At 36.4% G+C, this 16580-nt stretch overlaps 1 protein-coding gene across 1 annotated transcript in view; it reads left to right on the top strand.

Annotated features, from left to right (window-relative positions):
* The window catches only part of LOC104843268, a 65698-nt gene extending 49321 nt beyond the window's left edge, over nucleotides 1-16377 (top strand). Inside the window, exons 15-19 of the mRNA XM_010586106.1 lie at nucleotides 1332-1443; nucleotides 6527-6610; nucleotides 8138-8261; nucleotides 13298-13388; nucleotides 14500-16377. Of these exons, the coding sequence (XP_010584408.1) occupies nucleotides 1332-1443; nucleotides 6527-6610; nucleotides 8138-8261; nucleotides 13298-13388; nucleotides 14500-14574 (486 nt within the window). The 3' untranslated portion in view covers nucleotides 14575-16377. The remainder of the gene's footprint in view (nucleotides 1-1331; nucleotides 1444-6526; nucleotides 6611-8137; nucleotides 8262-13297; nucleotides 13389-14499) is intronic.
* Nucleotides 16378-16580: the final 203 nt, after the last annotated feature.

Below are 16580 nucleotides of genomic sequence, written 5' to 3'. Positions count from 1 at the left end.
CTAGAGATTACAGAGTAAGTAAGGTATGAATTAACTGCTTTTCTAGATTGGAAGTTCTGTTACAAAAAGTCTAGTTGCTCTAGTTCAGCATTTGACCTAAAACCAAAAGAACTCCTTAAGGAGATTTTCAGATATGTTAACATTGCCACAGTGGGTTCTTTTGTTTTGTGTTTGATAACACCTTTCTGGGTGTCAGTTTGGATTCAATATCTCATTTGTTGTTTCCACTGCTCTTATGCAATTGTCCTGATTTTATCATAGATCACCAGTGGTTTTACAGTGCAAACAGTAGGTTTTTTCCATGTGTGCTTTTTCATGTTTAAAAAGTAACCTAAAACTTTTCCCTAGGGAGAAAAATTTCAGCAATCCTACTAAAGGCAAGAACAGCTTTTCTGAAATATTTTTTTTTTTAACCTTCCTCTTGCATAAGCATGGGAGGCCTTTGTCACTATTAACTATTCTCTAAAAACAATCTTAAGAAAGAGGACTGAGTAGAATTATCTTGCATTTGCTGACAACTGCTGCAGCTAAGTTGGTGTATATTGTTTTGTTGTGGCAATGTAACTGGGTTGTATGTCTGAGTCTTTAGTACTGGGAGTCCTCCGATACAGATGAAGTGGATGCGGTTAATTTTTCTACGTGATTGTGCTATATGATTTAACCAGAGAAACCTTTCTTACATCTTAAGTGAATAGCCCAATTGGCTAATGAAATAGCACACTTGAGTCTGTATTTTTTCAGATTTCTTTTGGGGGTGGCTAAGGAGAGCTCATCATGCAAGATGAACAGCATGGCATTTTTTTATTTCATATTTTCATCTCAACGTAAACCCAAAATACCCAGTATTGATTTATTTTTTTTGTAAGTTGCTTTCACAAAATTTATTTGAAGATGAATACAGGATCCAGAGAGAAGTTTGTCATTAATATGGACAGTGACATTAAGAAGAAAAGGGGATTATATCATGGAAGAGCTGGAAGCTTTCAAGTTTTGGGATCCAGTTGTCAAGACCTGCAACACAAAATTCCATGTAGTGCTGCTGTATATAGAGGGAGATGGAAGGAGAGAAATTTGTCTTCCTTTAAAATATACCCAACAGGATAGAGCATTTCTTTGTTTTTTATGTTTTTTTCCCTACACAAAGATTTCTTTTAGGTTTATAATGGATCATTATTGTTACTGTGACTTTTTAAAAGGGAGCAGCAGAACATTATCCGTAAAGCTGTTACTGAAAATGTGCCAGATTAATATATAATTAGAAATATGCTTTATTTATTCACATCACACTGGACTTCTAATTTGACAGTTTGAAAATGGATATTTTTTCCCAGATCAACCTATTTTTAAATGGGCAGCATGTTGAGACATTTGAGGAGGATCTCATGTTTACATCAGATGAGGTTGTTTCATTTGATCCACCTGAGATTAGTAGTGAATTGAAAGGTATGTTCATCTTTTTATTTGTGAATGTATCATTTGCTATCTTTGTCCTGGAAAATCATGTGCTGGATTTTGTCTGTGAAATATATTTTACCTCTTTATACTATATGTTTTTAAGTCCGTTGCAAAACACTTAAGCTACTTTTCTTGGAAGGAAGGTTAGCATCACATAGTATAAAATGTATTTGAGGCTATAAATATGTAAGTAAATTGTTATTCAAAAAACATAAGCCTTAGACACAACTGAAGACAGTTGAATGCTGGCTTGAAATTGAAACATGGTTTCAAAATATACTGCAATCTTACTTTGTTAATTTTGGAAATAGTTGGTTTTACCTTACATCAAAATGGTTGTGTTCAGAATGGAGGACAGACTTACAGAATGCTTAGCATTTAGATAATTAAAATTTGGCCCTATTCTATATGGCAGCCTTCACAAAATGAACAAGAATGGGATCAGCCTGGAACTGGTGACTTTTAAAGAAAACATGCTAGGCTAATGATCCAGCATGTTAACTGCTGTGTTGCTGTTAGACTTGTCTAACCAAATTCTCTGCAGAAAGAAGAAAAAGCTTGAGAAGGGCAAACCAGTGAGCTGAATGGAGCAGGTCAGGATGTCTGCAGTGAAAAGGAAGTGTTCAGAGTTGTTCATACAAGCTAGGTTCTAGGTTACATATTATTGAAAGTGCTAGACACTTGAAAATTTTTATATTCTTTCTAATGGCAGAACTATATACAGTGTTTCTTAATGTATAGCACACTTCATAATTCCCTTTTGGTCCAAATAGAATCTTTCATTACCTTATTCCTGCTCACCAGAGAAATGAGAGAATTAATTTAAAGCTGTGGATCGATATTTTCAAATCTAAATCAGGTGACTGTACCTAAAGATTACTTGTTAGAAATATTTCTAAAAATAATACTAATGCTGAAGAGTAATTCAGGTATTTAATTCTGTGTATACTCAAAAAATTAATGCTGTGAAGGCACCAGTATGTTAAGATCTATTCTGGATTCCAGACACAGGTGAGTAGTACTTCACAAAACTGGTAATACAATAGTGTAACAACTAATTATAAGTTAGTAGGGCATGTCCTGTATCATGTAGAGAAATTCTTAAATACACATATGACTGTTTATTGCCATTTGAAAGTCACTGATATTGGGTGCCTGATTGCCATGCATGAGTTCATTTTCTCCATCTATTCAAACATCTCTTCAATGCGGTGATATAGGTGTTGTGCAGAAACAAGTTAAACTCTTAAGTATGTTTTCAGCTCTTATGTCTCTTGCAAATCTAATGTCACACCAGAATCTTTCTGATACCTGGGAGTTCCCAAGAGGGCAGTGAGGCATTCGCATCATCAAACTGGGCTAGTTAAGGAATAGGTAGTCATTGTTCTGTTTAATAAAGGGGTTAGCAAAGGTCCTGGTATTCCCCTACACCCCCCCCACCCCCGCAAGGTGACTACAATGCTAAATATTGGAGAAACAAGAAGCTATTACACTCCCTGTTGCCTTCTTATCATTTGAGAAAACTTTCTGAGGTGCCTGACATCAGCATTTAAGTACTGAATTCTTAAGGCTTTATTCAGGCAAAACCCCACTTTTGAGGGACAGCAGAGCTCCTCCAGTTGTTTCCTCTGAGATGGATCTCTAAACTTTTGCCCTTAGTTGTAAATAGAAGTGTTTTCTGTATGTGACTAAATACTTACCTACTTCTGTGGCTTAACGCATGGACAGCATGGATGAGAAATAGACAGATGGGTTAGACTGTAAAAGGAGTAACTTCTGCTAAAACATTTTCTGTCAGCATTTAGTAAGGAGGGAAGTATTTTTCTTAGTTTCATGGTTATCTCAAGTGTGAGGGACTGTTAGTTGTCTTTGAATAGATAAGAGAAATATGTGAAAATGGATTTCAAAAATGCTGCTAGATGTGGTTCTGGGAGGGTGGAATTTGAATTTAGCATTTGCCCTAGCTTTGAAGAGAATTCTTTTGTAGATTTGTTTAAGATGTTTATTAAATGAAAACAATTTCCTGATAAACAGATCATGAAAGATAAATCAATTAGGGTAATAATAAATGAGAACACCAGAACACTCTCTTGAACTGGTTTTGTTTAAAGGGAGACTGTCAAAGACTATCTGTGTAAAATATCTGATGGAGAAAAGACTTCTACAGCTTATACAATTTAAACATTGTCATACTTCAGCCTTTGAAGAAGCACTACATTTTTTTTTTCTTGAATTGTGTATTGAATGAAATTATTAAAAATAATGTGAATTCTGTGGTCTATGAAGTGTGGTAGCCTTGTCCAAAATGAACAATGAGCTTTAGCTGGATTTTTTCAGATCCTCTCTCAATAGAGATGTTTAATCAAAAATAATATTCCCCAATTAAATAAATATACCCTTTAATATTTTTCTGCCAAGTTTCATGGCACATTGCTGCTTGCATTTTTCATGGAAGTGAACATGGAAAAGACGGTGAGCATCAAGCTTAAAGCAAACCTGTGGCAACTTTTTCATTGTGTGCTTTCACCATTTCAAATTGCATGCTGCTGTGATCTGCTAACAATGAAGAATTGTTGTGGCAGACTAAACTATAATCACTCTTTCAGCTCATCTTTGACAGTGACCCAATATATGTTATAAAACTTTCGGTCTTAGTTAAAGCAGTTTAAGCTGATACGTTGTTTGGGGTGTGGGTAGATGTTCTCTTTCCAATCTAGCTGTGCCAGTAGAAGAGGTCGCTGCGGTGAGCCCCCAGTTGTTCGTTATTGTTTTCCCTGTTATTGCCACTCAAATGTGCCAGAAAAGCTACTTTTGTAAGTGTTGCCTGATCTGTTTCAACCAATTAAGTACCACGAACGAAGATACAGTATACAAATTATGTGTCACGTTGTAGTGAGGCGTTTTTGTCATCCACAGTATCTCCCACCTCATGCCCAAATGAACTTTTGGGATCTGTCCAGCTGCCGCTGCCATTGATTTGCAGCCTTCGTTTCTGGTGGGGACAATGAATACTGCAGCCAGTAGGATTTGGACATAGTTTCTTTCTTACCCAGCTTTGCTAAAGCTCTTTAGGTCAGCTTGGCTCATGTCTGAGGAGTCAGCAGTTCTGTTTGGGCAGGAAGGACTTGAAGGTAATGATGATTTGGCTAGGGCTGGGTTTACCTGATCACCTGACGCAGTTCACAGAGTGCATATCTACCCATGCCTTAATAGTAGGTGCACTTTAATTTAAATCATACTTGAACTTACCACAGTGTTAATTTTGGTTTTAAGTATAATTTAGAAATTCATTTGTATCTTGAGGGTGAATTGAAATCGGTGTAGTTACACTTCTTAATACAGTCTGCCTTTGGCCAGCATTTAGAGCATAACATCTTTAGTATTGTGTCTCTTACTCCCTAAAATTTAAAACAAAACTACAAAACCAGCACAGTAGTTTCATGCAGAAGCAATAACAATACACAAAAGATACACTGATGCATTTTCAATTGCATTGGGTCTTGCAATGTGAAGTTTGTCCTACATAATTGATTTACAAGACCCTCTCTTTGATTCCTTTAAATTTGACAGTTTTTAACACATTAGACTGAAATTTTCTGTGACAAGCATGTGCCCAGGGCTGAATTGTTCGGTGTTTTTTAAAAAAAAAAAAAAATTTGGACATTTGTCAGTTTCTTTCTGTGGCTGCCACCAGCAGCTGTTGCACCAGCAGTTGTGACAGAAAGCAAAGCAGGAAGGCGGTCGCTTCCCTGTTTGCATGTTCCCCCTGCTGGTGTCCAAGGAGCAGGGAGCGGGGGAGAGCTGCTGCCTTCGTGCAGAAGGATGAGAAAATGACAGGAAGGGGACAGAGGAGAGGGCAAGTGAGGGGTGAGAAGTCTACGGTGAGTCAGGAGCGTAGGTGAGTCTGTTAGAGGTGCTGGGACTGAAAAGCCAAGGATGCCAGGAGAGCTGATATGGCCATAGGGAAGTTAGCTCAGAAGCAAAACAGGCTGGAAATTGCTAGATTCTCACCACCTAAAAACTGGGATATAACCTACGCTTCAAGTTTCAGTATTACACTGCTATCAGCGAATAACTGAAACTCGGTGGCAAAGTGAGCGCTTCATCTCTCGCTTAGGGGAACAGCAACTAGATGGTGACAGCCTACTAGTATCTTAGTAATTAACAATGGCAAGAGATCCGTGCTATGAAACTTAACCATCAAACCTCACATATAAACTGTGTAGATCCCACAAGATTGAATTTCTGGATTTGGGCAGGAGTGGGTTTGCTTTTTTTGATATGTAAATGGATAAAAATAATACTTAATATGAACTCTGTTCAATGAAGTGCAACAATCTTTATGTTCCTAAAGGCTCGAAAGTCCAATACTTGGATGTCGACAAGTTAAAAAATTAAGACTAGCTTCCTATAGAGCATGCATTTATGACCATTTATGACTTTTTCTTATCCAATACTAAGATATTTACAAAATCAGTACTTTGAAAAAGAAATCTTGGGTTTCTTCTATACAGCTGAATAAGTAACTGTTATAACAGTGCAAATGAGTGAGAGATGTGTTGTCTTGAAAAGGAATTTTAAATTGTGACTGTTTTCTACAGACATTATCAGAATAAACAGACATTACAGAATTATCAAGACAGTAGCAACTACGTGTATTTTCCACCTGCACTGGAAGCAGAGATATCAGTGTGTTAAGGGGACAAAAGTTGTCAGCTAGTCAAGAAATTACAAGTAGCTGCTGTGCCTCCTTCAGAGGTACTGCATTGCTAAGACCAAGATGAATTTTCATATTCAAGGGTGGTGGAAGAGGGGGTGCCTGGCACAGCATTCAGCTGTAAAAAGGTAAAAGGGATTTGGGAGACAGAGCAGGAGGGATCAATTTTGTAATTTTGGCCCTCAGCCTCACCTCTTGTTCTCCGGATGTTCCTATGGGAAGAAAGCTTTGGAAATGTTTTCAGGAGTACTGCAAACAATGCAGAAAGTATACCCTTAAAATGACGGTTACTTCTTCAAAATGTACTATTATTTGTAGCTATCATTAAAATGTATTCATTTTTATATTGTATAGATCTGCCAAGCGGTCCACACACTTATCGCTTAGAAGATCTTGCCTATACTAGAAGTGGAGACAAAGGCAACTCTGCAAACATAGGTATTTTTCTTTTTCTTGCTTTCTGAAGCGATGTAAGATTTTCACGTGAGAGTTGCGTAGCAAGTGCTCTTTTTTTTTTTTAAATCTCTCACATCACTTAATTTGTTTTTTTTATTTGTCTCTGTGCTGAAACAAAAAATAATCTGTATAAAACAAGGATTTTACTAATGTACCTGCAGTTTTCTGTTTAGCAGCTGTTGAAATCTGAGGTACTAAATAAAAATACTTGCATGTCATACTACAAAGAAAAATGTTTGTTTAGGGTTGCAAAGTTGAGCTCCTGAAAGATAAGAAATGCCTTTTTAAGGTTTCCTTTACACATTAGTTGCTACTCCTTCATGTGTATGTGTTATGTGATGTAATCTCTTGGTTGTCTGATCATGTATAATATTTCGATACATGAATATTGTAACACGTTTATGGCTAAAACATTGACAGTGTTAGGAAATACCGAAGTTGTTCTTGCATGTAAGAGAATGTTTTTATTATATTGTAAATCCAAATGGTGTATTTCAGTGTGCAGTCTCTCTACATTGATTGTGCTGCTGCTTGCATTGTTTAATAATTCCTTCTATTCCTTACTTCTGCATGCAACAATTGGCTCTCTTACTTGTTGGAAGATGAGAGCGTGTGGTGTTCAAAGCTCAGTATGAATTAAAGGTGCGTGTGGGATTTGATTTGCTACTAGCTGTCATGCTAAAACTGATTAATTTTGTTCATTTATATTTAGGAATATAATTTTCTTGTCCTTGTTTGTGAAACTGTTTTTTGGGTTGAAGAATGAAGGAACGTTGATTGATTTTTTTTTTTTTTTTTTTTTTTTTCTTTCCCCATGGTTGACCACTGTTGCAATGTAGCATTGCCAAATCATGAATGATACTTAGCTAATAGACTTCCTCAGATACAAAGACACTACTGCTTTATTAAGGAACAACAATAACAACAACAAACTTGACCTCTAAGATTAATTTAGCTTTGAAGTCCATAGATAAAAAGATCCCTGTGACACAAATCTTGGTCCCTGCTTTCTTGATCCTGCTGTGAAACCTCAGCTTCAGCATAAAGTTACCTGAAGCTTATGAAAGCTTATTTACAGCAATAAAAATGTAATTGTGATTTCTCACGCTTACGTCAGGATCTCGTGCAAGGAGTGGGGCAATGCCTTGTTATGGTTAATTGTGATTACTTGTCTAAGCCTTGCAAACCATTTAGGGGAAGAGAACTGCCTGTGGGTTGTTTGTTCCAATGTTGTTCTTTAGGTGTCTTGCAGTGGCAGGGACTGTTTGCAGCCAGAAAAAGTCCAATAATCACTTAGTCTGGGAGCATTCTTTCATGTCATGCTCCACACTCCCTTTCTACTGACAGAGACAAAGCTGTCATGCTATAGTTTTTTTATTCAGGAGCTCATTAAGAAGATCTGTACGTACAGTTTCAGTTAAGAGGAGGATCTCAAATCAGTTTTGAAAGGATAAATACAAATTGGTTTTAACAGCTCCTATTCCAACTAACACCAGTTATACCTAACAGGTGTGATAGCACGGCATCCCCTCTACTATCCATACCTAAAGAAAACTTTAACTGCTCAAGCCCTGGAGAATTACTTCCAACACCTTTTAGAGCAAGAAAAACCCGAAGAAGAACTAGTAACAAGGTGAGTAGCTTGCTGCTCAGTCCACAGTTGTATGGTAGATAAGTGATGGTATCAGAGGTTATCTTAAAGTATGTTAACATAAATACTGCAAACCTGTGTGTATTGTCTTAAATATTTTTTATGTATCTTTCTTTGTCTTTTTAAATAACAGCCTGAGCAATAGTCATTGAAAAAGAACATGAACTTGGGCCTCTCCTGAAGCTGGACAAAGGCAGTGAATCTCTTTAGTGAAGGCATTTAAATTCCCAGAAATAGCACATTAGTGTTGGGGCTATTTCTTTGTTTTGTTCCACTACAGAATGTCTACAAAATAGAAATAACTTCTAATGTCCTTTGAGAAATGTATCTTTCCATTGGTTTTGAACCATTTGGAGGCTGCGGGAGCCTTAGTAACTGAAGCTTCCCAAGCCTCAGAGCCACTGTAAAGTTGGGAGTTTGAAATCCCTAAACCACCACCTGAAAGACATTCACGCAGCCAGTATAGACTGGAACCCAAACCTACCTGATCAGCCATCACAAACGCCTCATCCTAACCCTCTCTCTGCAAAACATTTTAATCTTTATGAAGTTCACTCACTTTAGAGAAAGTATTCCTTTGAGTACCCCACTCTCACCTACTTTTTTGCCATATATACCAAGCCAGAATTTAAAGAAAAAAAAACCAGCTAATTTCCCTTTTTAAAATATGACAGAGAATACATCCTAAACAGGACACTTTCACCTGGTATTCATCTACAAAAGAATATCCTCTGCCAGCAGATGGCACATGTAACATTTTTGTTTTCGTGCTATCTTTGGCTGATGCTCAGGGTCTTTCCTGGGGACTGGCAAATGAGACATATACTGTTCTTGTAGCATGAGGTAATAGGGCTCATTCTCTTAAGGGTGTCCAATAAAACAATCAACAGATTTTAAACCTTTTTCTCTCTTTAAAAACAAACAAAAGCTTAATATTGCAACAAACCATTCAGTCTTCTAAAACCTGTTTTGATACAGAGTCAATTATTCTGCAAATAGGGAGATTCTGCCAAAATCATTATATATTGCCATGGGTAATGGATAAACTGTTAAGTGTCTTTTTGCTTCTTTAAAGAGCTGCAGTCAGAAAGGTGCAGCTCAGAGCTCAGAGAGAGCTTGGAGTTATTTTAACCCCCAATCTTTGAGTTGTAAGTGCTGTTCCTTGTCTTCACAAGCAGCTCAGTGCAGATCTCGCCCATTGTTTCGTAAGTGCTAACAAATCTATGTATCTAATAAATTGTGATACCAAGAAATGTAACTGAATTTCCTGTGAAACAGAGCAGAGAAGGGAAGAAATCAAAAATGTCACACCTCCTAATGATACTTTTGGAAATTGATTCATTGTTGTTCCTTAATGCTGTTTACGTTCAAAAATAAAAGTTGAAATTTGCTGTGTCTGGATGAAGCCAATTTATTTTGATTAATTAGATTATCTGTTCCTGGGTTTGGCTTCCTTTAATGATGTGATAATGGAGCTCTGTGAGTGAATTGAAAAACTACTGGCGAAAAAGAATAAATCCTTTTGTGGAAATAGTTAGGATTACAAGGATTATGCTCATGTGCTTCAGATTGTATAGTTTCTTTTTAAATTACTTTGTTTATTTTTTAGTTTTAACTGTCACAAAGAGAGCTATCTTACTCTTTCATTTTCCTTCATTTCCTTTATTTAAATTGTGAGTGGTTAAAAAATATGCATTAGTTTTGCTACTAAAAACATACCAGCCATGGCTCTGCCTCACAACAGAATAGAGAATGTCAGCCAATTGCCTTTCATTCTTTTTCATTAAAGCTATTAAATAGGTGTACTAAACAGAGAAAAGGTGGGATTATTTTGATAGGGAACACTGAAAACTCATAAACTTCCAGATTTTCAGGTAACATAGTAACAAAAGATGATCTTTCAACCCCCCCCCCCATACCCTAAAACCCCAAACCTATGTGATTGCTTCCCCCTGCTGTGTAGACTACATTCTTAACAGATCTGATAATCTTAAGATATGGAGTAAGAAACTTTTCATTTAGTGGCATTAGGTCAGTCATTTAAGAACAATAGTAAAATGATCTTATGAGAATTTGCTGGTTTCATCTTCTGAAATACGGTTGTCTTCTCTATGTTTTGAGAGCACCCCAATGCTCAGAAATAAAAATATGAAAGCTGATTTCTTCTTACGGGATATTTTTACTAAGAGCTGAAGTACAAGAAATGTGGATACTGATGCTTCTAGATTGCTTTTTTTGTACATATATTTATTATGGGGGGGGGGAAATACTTCTCTCCAGTATATCTCATGCAAACACCTCTAAGCCTATGGACTCAGTTCCTGCTTTCCTGTGATGGGAGGAATCCTATCTTTTCTTTGATTTACATGCATTAAGTAATTTTTATACCATTATTATTTTCATGCATTTTAACAGGAAATCCACAGGGAAACCTGACTACTTTGAATAGGTATGGACAGCACTTTAAAGGAAGTAGTTAAGCAGGCACCCCATTGTGCATAAGCATAGGAGTTCAGCTAGAACAGTGAATTTTCCTTGTTTTACTGGGTTCTGTCACAGACTTAGTATTCTTTGAAGGGTTTATTTGTTTTCTGTGCTTTTTGAAAGCAGCTCTTAAAACTTTTGATTGAATTGTACAATTAGATAATATTTTCTTCCTTTAGATCTCAGTTAATTAAACTTAAATTGTTTAATTATGCTGGGTGAATGCATGCCAACATTTTGCTTAATGTATTGTTGCTGCTCAAGACTATTATGATGGTTATAGTGGTTTTTCTTCTTTTATTGTGGGAGTGTGTTTTTTGTGTGGAAATATTTTGGATGCTCAGATGCTTCAAACGGACCTTAAAATATTGAAAATGCTGACCTTTGTATATTATTTGTAATACTAGTTTTAGCTAGGGTATTTCACTGTGAATATTTCCTCAAAGTACTTGAAGTGAATGTGCCATTCTGTAACATTCCGAATTAAGATCTGTTGCTTGTATTACATGCTCCCTCTGCCAGAATTACTGCAGAAAGTGAAATAAAATTCTTCCACTCTTTTTGTCACTTGCTTCTGCTTTTGTACACGCTTCAATTTCTCTCCTGATTTGTTTAAATGATTAAGAAGTCATGAAAATTCTTTTGAGAGCTGAGGTATTAGCTTCTGGAATACATATTCCATTAGTCTAGTTCCTGTGGATAGATCTGCCAATTGTGAAATTGCTTGCTGCCTGGAAGTTATTGCCAGTTTTTCAGAGTAAAATTTACAGTGTAGTGTTTTGGTAGTCCTCTAGCTCTCATGGTATATGGTTATTGGTAATTTGTATTGAGTTTTTTAGTTGAAAATTTTGTGGGGTCCTCTGATCCCCCTATGTAGTTGATTATGCTATTAAATTTAGTAAATTATGCAGGTGACTTATTGTGGAAATTGCTTTATTCTTCATATTCCTGTTGTCTAGTGGAGCACTGTTGGATTAATTGAACTTTCATGCCTTCCCAATGGATTTGCCTTTAAGCATGATAATGTTGCCTGGCAAGTAGTTTTCAAGGAAGGTCCACAGAATGCTAACGCTAGTTTTCGTCTTAATAACAACTAATAACGTTAATACCAAACTAGAGTGTGGTAATGAAAAAGTAGAAGGAGCAGTGAAAACTCATTGCCTGGGAGACAGGCACAGACACTTCATGACTACTGCTTGCAAGAGCATAATTAGAACTAAAGTGTTTGCCAGGCCGCTCAACAGAATCATCTTCCATGAAAGGTTTGGGTCATATGTGCAAGACATAAGGGCATACAGAGATGTGAACGTCAGCAACAGCCATAATTTTCACAGTTCTAAAAAGGAGCTGAAAAAGATAAACCTCAGAGTGACAAAATCAGCAGTACAAGAGCACTGCAAGAAATTCCACCTATTTCAGAGGACAGATTTGAAGAATCTGTCCCAAAACAAATGAAGATCAGATAGGTGATGACTAAAGAAAAAGAGGTGGTGTTGGAGGAAGTGTGATTTCAATTGCAGCAGTCAAACATGTGGAGACAGAGGAAGAACTGGTTATTGTCTTTCTCTGTTATTCCTCATGTCTTGCTGATGTTCTGATTAAATCCTTTCCTATGGCAAAAAGGAAAGCTATCGAGTTCTTAGACAAAATATTGGAGGAAAGCAAAAACAAATAAGAATACAAGGAAGATGACAAAACACTGAAAAACTGTGCAAGGAGAGGCAAATGGAAATATGCTGTAGACCTATTTATGGAATTTGAAACAACTTTGTTAGGAAACCACAGAGCCATTTGCCAAACTTCTACAAAAGTTTCCAAATTGGAACTGCACCAGTCAAAAGCAAAGATGGAAAAATGCTTACAGTGGCAATGGAACAGAAAAATAGGTCTGTCGCACTAAAATAAAATTTTATCTGAACAAAGTACATGGCTCCAAGAAGGCGTTGAAATGTAGCTCTACTTTTCATTTGTTGTAAAATTATCTGTAGTTGGTCATAAGAGTTTGATCTAGTGACTCACAGTTACTTCTCAGTAATAAAGAGGATGCCTTCCCAATTAGCTGGTGGCCTTTGTTAGCAAAAGTGTGTTCCAGGGATTAAGTGATTGTATTTTTCAGTATCAGAACTAGGAAATATTAAAAATACTTCTCTCTGCCCACTGTGTTCTCTGGGTTCATACTGGATCTTGAACCTCTTGCCTACAGAGCTTTCTATGTGGGCTTTAACTCTTATTAAAAAAACTAATGCAGAAAACAACCTCCTTAGAAATGAATGAGTTTTGAAGTTGAGTAAGAGGAGAATAATTACTTTATGGTCCTGCTTTAAAACTATTATGGACTGTTGATATGGAGTAAGGGGAAAGAACAAGAAGGCAGGGAAGGCTGTGGGTTAATCTTCAGTTAACTTTTAGGCTTGACTCAGTAGTGAGATGCCATCAGAAGCATGAAATTTTTCCACTCTGTCTTTTACTTGATGTTCTGTACAAGTGTTTCTTACAAAATCTCCTGAGAAACAATATTAGATTTTATTTTACAGATACGAATTGCCAGGAATCCATGGATTAAATTTTGTTCTGAAGAACTCCCTTGGTGGTGGTGGCATAGCATCCCTAAGAAGTGACCCACAGGCATGTATCAAAGCATTGATTTTAATGTAGTTATCTTTTATAACTATGTATTACACAGTCTCTTTTATAACCAACTTTTAGGCTGGAACTGTAAGCTTTTGGTTTTGACTCTTTAGTTCCTTTTAATTTCGTGTTAATATACATTATCTACTTAATTGTTTTAAGGTTTGAAAACAACATAGGGAAGTAGAAAGTTGATTTAGAATATTTGGTGAAAAAGATGTGTACAAGAAACTGTGAAGAGAGTCGTCAAATCAGTTATGCTCTTTATATGTGCTACCTGTGTTTTTAAATGCACCAGCAAAATTAAATTCTCAAAGGCTCTTGCGTTTTGGAGAATGCAGATTTACTAGACAATTCTGATTGTTTCCTAGTACATACAGGAGCCATTAACTGTTCGACAACTCTTCTAGCTTAGCCTACGACTCCTACAGTTAAACTACCAATAATTAATATAAATTTGAAGTAGAAAAATAGATGGATAGGAGATCTTGTGTGTTGATGACTTGTAAATCTGAAACTAACATTTTTTGCAAGTGTATAATTTGAGTATTAAATATTTGAAGCTTCTAAACCTGAAGATGAGATCCCTTAATGTGGCAATCCTGTGGTTACAGCAAAGCACAGTTCTGCCACCATAGGCTGAGAAATGCTTACGTGTACAAATAATCTCAGCATAGTCAAGAAGGCTGTTCACAAAATAAGATGCTATGTATGAACCAGATAGCAGAACTGAACCCAAATTAAATTGATTTTTAGCACTAAGTACCAAATAAATTGAAGAAGCTATTCCATCTGTTCAGGTTTAGATGCTTGAAATCTCAACTGTATAGTTTTCCTTAATTATATTTATTCACAAGTGAGAAAATCAAATAAATGGAAAAGGTAGATATAACTGAATAACCTACAGTCCAAGACTTGATAAAATTCATCCCAAATTTATATGTAAGTATATGTAGAGATAAATACTCAAAAAACTTACACAGCATGCTGAGTTCTTACACTGATTATAGGAAAAATACCCTATTAAACCATCCTTAAAAACTTAACTTACAAAGGTGTTATATTTAGATAGCAAAATTAAATGTTGGTTGGGTTTTTCTTCTTACAGGGCAAAGCACTTGGACAGATGCTGTTGGATTTCCAGATCAAAAATGTTCCTGATTTAAAATCACTGATAGAGTAACAGGTGTTTAATACATATGCTTTTAACACTGAGTGGTATAAAAACATGTTATAAACAAGAACTGGCTTCTTGAGTGAGGTTTGGGGTTTTTTTTTAAAGTCAAAGAGTAGAAATTAGTGACAGTTATCTCTCAGAGGCTTAGCTACATGGCACAGATTAGCAAATGTTTTGAGTAATACCAGACTAATAGCTTTGTCTGTGACTGATAACATTTCCTGTCTAGATAATACATTGGACGAAGAATTAATTTATTTCCTGTAAAATAGAATTAATCAAATTGCAACATAACATTTAATTATGAGACAAGATAATCTTTGTTCTAAGATGGAAATTACCTCCTGTTCCGTCCATCTCTCTTCCTTCTCTCAATCTTTGTTTGAAAATTAAATGGACCGATGTAGTTGAGCTCCTGTCATCTGTGTGTGTCCTGTGCATGGAGTGCTGCTGGGTAACCTGCTGTGCATTGCTATGAAGTCAGCACTGGGGAACAGCTTTCCCTGTTGGGCAATAAAGTAATAATTGTTACTGCTACAGAGCGACTGGTAGTAAATGCTGACCTTTGGCAGTGATCGACCAAACTTCTAGCACTTTGTCCAATTAATGACAGACTTTATTATCACAGTTTCCAACATCTCTTACTAATTAATCCATCAGTTGAAAGCACTGACAAGTAGTAAATTGCAGATCTTGGCGTGGGAGTACATTTGAAGATGAGGAAAGGAGAGTGCTGTGAGCTAGTATGCCTGCTTGCTCTCTCTTGTGATGGTGCAATCCTGGCAGGGAGGAAGGGGGGCTGGGTGGTGGAGGGATACCTCATTTTGTTTCAGGGCTCTTAAGTGCTTGTTTTATGCAGCAGAGTCCCACCTGGATTAAGTTCATTTGACTGCTATTTGCATTGCCCTTCCCACAGAAAGGTCCATAAACTTTACACAGAAACGTCTGTCTCCAGGTGTGAAGGAATACCATGTTGAATGCAGTGTGCTCCATCTCTCTTCTGACTTTCAGTTACCACCTCCAGTCTCCCTGCACAATATGACTAGCATGTTTAAATTAGGATACTCCTAAACTTCTTCACCTGATTAAGCAGAGACTTAAAAATCCATATCATACTTCCTGGGACAATATCAAGGTGGAAATTCTGGCCCAATAACTGTGTTTCCTCTGCAGAAGCCATAGAAATATTACTTTGTGTGTTCAGGCATTTTATATTCAGAAATTAATCCTTTCCTTTATTTTGTGGAGACTGTATTAATTGTTTAGTGCTGACAAAATGAGACATTACTAATATCACATAAAATCCTTAAAATAAGCATTTTTAACTGTCACCAAAACTATCTCTTAGTCGTTCCTAAATCTCAGTCTGTGCTACCACTATTATTAATTTCCTAGCCTCTTTCTTGCTAATGAGGACTATACAATGAGTTGTTCCCACCTTTCTGTAGTTTTGTTCACTTGAATTGAAGGTATCATAAGTGAACACTTCGTCCATCTAAACATACTACTCTCTTAGCGAGTCATAAGTACTACCTGTGTATATGGCATGGTTCAGTCTAGTTATAAAAAATGAGTCATTACTTCATTCCAGAAAAATATCCAACTTAATAACTTCAAAGGGAAAACGGCATGCTGGTTTTATTACGTTTACAGTCATTGTTCATTAGAAAACACTTACTAATAATTTGGAAGCCTGTTAGTTTAGCAAAACAGACAGAGGTATTGAGAGTGATAATAAAAAAGTGATAAACCTCAGTAGCAAACCTACAAGGATAAAAAGGCTACAGTAAATATTTGCAGTTCACTCAATATGCTGCTTAAGTGACTCTGTAAATGTGTATGCAATAATCTTTGAATAAAAGCGAGCATTTATAAAGTATAAATTTGTTTGTCATTTATGTTGTTTCTTTTACTGGAAGAGAGTGATACTTAAAAGGTTCTTTGTTTTGGGGTTGTTTCACTTGCCTGCAATTTTGTGCATTGTCTTTGCTGGTTCCTTTCTACCTTCAGAT

The sequence above is a fragment of the Haliaeetus leucocephalus genome, unplaced genomic scaffold (assembly GCF_000737465.1).
Source record: "Haliaeetus leucocephalus isolate CR32 unplaced genomic scaffold, Haliaeetus_leucocephalus-4.0 Scaffold140, whole genome shotgun sequence".
Taxonomy (NCBI): domain Eukaryota; kingdom Metazoa; phylum Chordata; class Aves; order Accipitriformes; family Accipitridae; genus Haliaeetus; species Haliaeetus leucocephalus.
Note: the sequence above shows the minus strand (reverse complement) of the source record. Positions and strands in the feature narration are given on the sequence as shown.